General features: G+C 33.2%; 1 protein-coding gene across 1 annotated transcript; it reads right to left on the bottom strand.

Annotated features, from left to right (window-relative positions):
• Positions 1-426: 426 nt before the first annotated feature.
• LOC138312749 (uncharacterized) lies at positions 427-4,554 on the bottom strand (the record flags this gene model as incomplete). Its single annotated transcript, XM_069253515.1, has 2 exons — positions 427-620; positions 4,249-4,554. Coding segments are annotated over 2 exons (500 nt in total), but the record flags the coding sequence as incomplete, so codon positions are not given.
• Positions 4,555-5,130: the final 576 nt, after the last annotated feature.

Raw genomic sequence — 5,130 nt, 5'->3', positions numbered from 1 at the left:
TAACTGTATTTTACGATGTAACAGAATCAGATTTATCTTTGTTGTGTTTTGTGTTTTTTTTCCATTCAAGCCACTTCAAATGATTAACGTAAAAATAAGGATGACAACTTGCTCTTACACAGAAATAGCCAAGTAGGACTGGAATATCTTGAAATGATGGTTACATAAAATAAAAACACGTGATCGATGAAGCAATCATCTTTAATAAGCTTGGATAAGGAAACCAGAAAAAGGACTATAGGCAGCGCCTTGTATTTTGTTTCCTGATGGGTCAAAATCGTGCTCCACCCATCCCACCTGCCCAGCCTGAAGCCGCACAACCACGAGTTTGCTCCCATTATCATAATGATTACCGTTTGCGAATATGACACCTATTATTTTACCGTCCTTAACTATGGCAACATGGAGTTCGGCCTCACTTCCAACTCACGTTACGGTCACGGAGAAGGCGTATAGACCTGTTACGGGGGCAGTGAAGTGACCTTGATAGGGGCCATAACCGTTACCATCGTTTGTTACAATAGTGACAAACACAACAATCTGGTGATCGCCAAGGGCCACATCAGGGAACATGTTCGCATAAAACACAATGTTATAATTGGCAGTTCCATCGTTTGTAGCTAAACATAAATAATAACACAATAATTGTAATAAGTTGTAGTAGAGGTGGTGCTACATCCGATAATACACGTATTTTGTTGAACTATGTAAAAGGCATTCCATTTGTTTCATACATAAGTAAATTACAGATTAAAAAATATATATTATTAAAAATAGCTCTGCATTTGAGAATGTTGTATATTACTTTCATCACGATTTAATTTCTCATTAAAAGACGATTGAAACATGAACCCTTAATCTGCAAAATGCATTCATCATACTTTTTTTAATATGATCACTGAGTTTTTGAATGGTTTCTTTGTTTTTTTAGCTTTTTGCCGGATCTTGAATTTGACTTGCAACTGATCTGGAAAATAAGATAGAATAAAAAAGGTAAATAGATGAATACCGTTTTGTAATTTTGGTTCATTAAGTTAGAAAGATGTTAAACATATCTATTTTTGTTATTACATCTTCAATACAATTTAATAATGCAAAACAATAGACTACATTTTAATGCTTTGGCCAGATGATCAAGTTTAAAGGATTTTATGTAGTTTGTAAAATTGAAAATTTTTGTGTTACCATGTAGTTTGTTGTTGATGTTCATTATGAAGCAAATGTTACAAATATATAATAAGTGTATTTAAGATAATCGTTTAATTCACATTCAACTAGAAACGTCAACCAATTTGATAGCAATGAACTGAAAGACTAAAAAAGGATAAATTCTACATCCTCATAAAGTAAAAATGTTTGTCAATCAATTTGATTAGTCAGTAACACTACAATTAAACGATCTTTATCTTAGTATTATCATCGGATTTGACATCACTGTGAAATTGATATCGAATTAACATGCGACGCCAGCTACGATACAGGATCGACCATTGCTAAAGATCAAATATCTTATTTCTCATAATGAAAATTGCTTATACAGGCTTTCCTATTTTCTCTTCAACTAAAGTGATACCCTAAGGATAAATTAACACTCTGATGACTGCTTCACTTGTTGTGTTCTTCTTTCAATGAAATTACTTTCATGTTTTTCATGTAAACTATTGAAGGAAAGAATGTTTTAGAAACAAATAATTAAAATGCAATAATATTCATTGTTTCTGTGATGTTTATTTTTTTATGTACCACCAGAAGTCTGTAAACATGCATGGATGTATATTTGATTAAATCTTACTGCTAATTATATTGGGCATTTCAGAAATTAATACTTTAAAATACGCCATTTAGATTTTCAGATGCGAATATGCAATAAAAATAATCAAATTTTCGAATGGTACTAAATTCAAGTACATAAATAGACTCGTCAGTGTATCAATTAAATAATGCATTTTAGAAATTAGTTAGCATAGTATATTAACGTCATGATACGAATCCTTACACAATGGAATAAAAGTGTTAATAGCTTACCATTCTGACGCTGAAAGGCGGCCTGAAGTGCACAAACATACTGCTGAAGAGACGAGAGCGTTTCCTTGGTTACGTCACTGTTACAGGTAACCAGGACAGTCACAGTGAATAATAAAGAACATCTGTAATACTTTTATGGACGACATGTATACTTAATAAGTTGTATATCCCCCGGGTCCGATTGACTCTCTGAAAACAGGTTTAATCTTAAGATAAGCTCACACACTTTAGAGTAAGTATCATGTGAAAAAGAAAACAAATTGCCTATTTGTAGGGCACAGGAAGGATAAATTCGGTAAAAATTGTGTTAATATATCCAGTATTATTTCTTTTGAAACAGAAAAACAAAATTTCCCCGTCAAATTGATCTACATGCGACGAAATTAATTTATATTATAGGAATCCTAAAACGTCCTCCCAGCTGGCTATGCCCATGTTGACATTTCCACACAGCCTCATTTTCAAAGAAATTTACACGGTGCTTTCCCATTTATTAGAATGGTCTAAACTGGGAACTGGGCAAGGTAAGCAGAAATTAACCGACATTTTGAAATGTAAAGACTTTTGGAAGGCCAATGAACGCATTCACTTTAAATAAAAAATGTTATCGTAATTTCATTCGAACAAAATTTAGCTTTTAATCTTATGTTTTGTCAAATAAAAAAAAACAAACAAACAAACAAATAAAAAAAACCACCAAAAAACAAAAAACAAAGCAATACTTAATTTGCCAGAGTAATCTACATATATACAGTCGAGTATCGTTAAAACAAATAGGGAAAACTCGATTACTCTGCTGTATTTTAAATTCGAAGTATTTTGTATGTTCTAATGAAACTTCATTCCATATTTAAGTAATTCGTACTCGAATACTCGGATAACTCAAAATATTATCTTTCTGTCTTCGAGTTGGCGAGAGCGGATTAATTATTCATACATCTCTGTACAATCCCGACACCCAGCATTTTATCCACAGTACCTTGTTCAATGTCTCTTCTCTTTATGATTGCACCCTGCTTTTGAGTCTATCGTTCAATTTCTTGATATCATGTCATGATAAATCTTTGAACTTAAAAAATGTTGATATTCTGGTTACTAGAAACCAACAAAATGTAACGTAGCAAACAGTCCAACTACTATTCAGTTATATTGCAAAATAATGAAACCGATATTTAGCAAAGTAGCATCCTTTATTCCTCATTTATCTAAACTGGTTACGTCTTCAATTACCTCCCTTTATCTTACTGATTGTTTGCTTGCTTTCTTGTTATTATATCGTTTTAATTGTCAGTTATCGATATCAGATACATTGGATACATAGAGGATATTCCATGTTTCTTGATGAATAACAGTTTTATTTCATCGAGTGTGGTTGGAATCTTTGAAATTTCTCACGAGTGCAAAGCACGATTTAAACAAATTCAACGTTTCCATCTCATGAGATTATATCTATTACATAGGCCAACTAATACCAGTACCATCAATGTGGATGAAAAACAACAGAAAATTATCTTATCCAACATTTATGCTCCAACAATTTAAAATGAAAAAATTAATAAGAAAGATGCACGTAATATTATGTTTTGTCTTGATATTTCAAAAAAAAGTATTCCCGCCAAAATGATATTTTCATTGTGAATGATTGGTCAATATTGAGTGAAAATAAGAAAAGTACCACATATTTTTTACTATAAAACCTTATAATTTTACTCTAATTAAAAAAAATCCTTCACTATTTGATGCAGGAGGAATGATAGTGATTTATCATTATATCAATAGCGTCAATCCATCAGAAGGCAGATTTCATTCCATTTTGTCACGTGCAATAACATTTTGAGTATTTCACGGTCAATCAGAATTGGCGAACATAAATGACCGCGCAAATTTTTCAAGCCTAATAAAGTTTTTTAATTGCAAATCGTGAAATGATATCGCCGTTAAAAAGACATTGGGCGTAAAAAAATTAAAGTTAGTTGTCGAGAAATGTTGGTATACAATAGTGTAGACTGTCTCAACCTCCAGTATCAAACTTATGACAGACGCGAAAATGAACATAATTATCACACACAAAAAAAGAATAATGCTGGCTCAGAATAAACAACAAAACCCTAACGGATGGTGCGAACGTCTTTAATAAGGCCAGATAAGGACTCCAGAGAATGTACTTTCGTCATTACCGTATAGCTGGTATCCTGGGTGGTCATGATAGTTTTCTACCCAAACCATATGCCCAGCTTGGAGTCGTACTCCCACTGTCATAATTGTCAACGTTTGAGTGGGCATTGCCCACCATCTCACAATCTCTGATGATGGCGGCATGGACAGGTGACTCGCTTGCATGGCACAGGATAGTGATAGCGAAGGCGTATAGACCTGATGCGGGGGCAGTGAAATGGCCGTGTCTGGAGTCATAACCGTTACCAACGTTAGTTACAATAGTGTCAAACACTACGATCTGATGGTCACCAAAGGCCGTGGTAGTTGATAGGGATACATGAAATCCAACACTTTGACTTGCTAATTCACAGTCTGAAAATAGACTTATTAGCAATAATGGTCATCAAGTTATAAAACATGTGTATGTCATTGCATCTGGATGTAACCTACTGTGTATTACCTGTACTGCGATATAGCCCAAGGGAAGTAAATGTATATCATATTTCAAATTTCAAAGTAACTTGTACTGGCAGTAGTAGTGACCTTATTAGTTATTTAATTGCGGGTTTCCATAAAAATATCTAGCAAGGTGTAGCAGCGTTGTTTTAAAGGCATTAGTTCACATATTTAGCCAGCATCGGTTTATAATCCACGTTAGGCATCACTTCATGATAAAATATAACCCATAGACAATACACAGGAAAATACTATACTAAATAGATATTTGATATCATGTTAATTGGATTTAAATGGCTGGTGTCATTGTTATTGCATAAAACGCTGAATCTTCTAGAGCTCATTTGGCATTTCTTTAGTTTGATCTTTGAAATTTAATTACAGGTATATTATTCATTTACCTCTCTTTTGTTGGACCTTTGTGTGTGATTGGAATTAAGCTGAAAGTTAAGGGAAAAAAATGTGTTTAGTTTTCAGAAGAAAAGTTTTTTC

Source organism: Argopecten irradians, unplaced genomic scaffold (assembly GCF_041381155.1).
Source record: "Argopecten irradians isolate NY unplaced genomic scaffold, Ai_NY scaffold_0455, whole genome shotgun sequence".
NCBI classification, from domain to species: Eukaryota; Metazoa; Mollusca; class Bivalvia; order Pectinida; family Pectinidae; genus Argopecten; species Argopecten irradians.
This window is presented reverse-complemented; position numbering and strand designations above follow the sequence as displayed.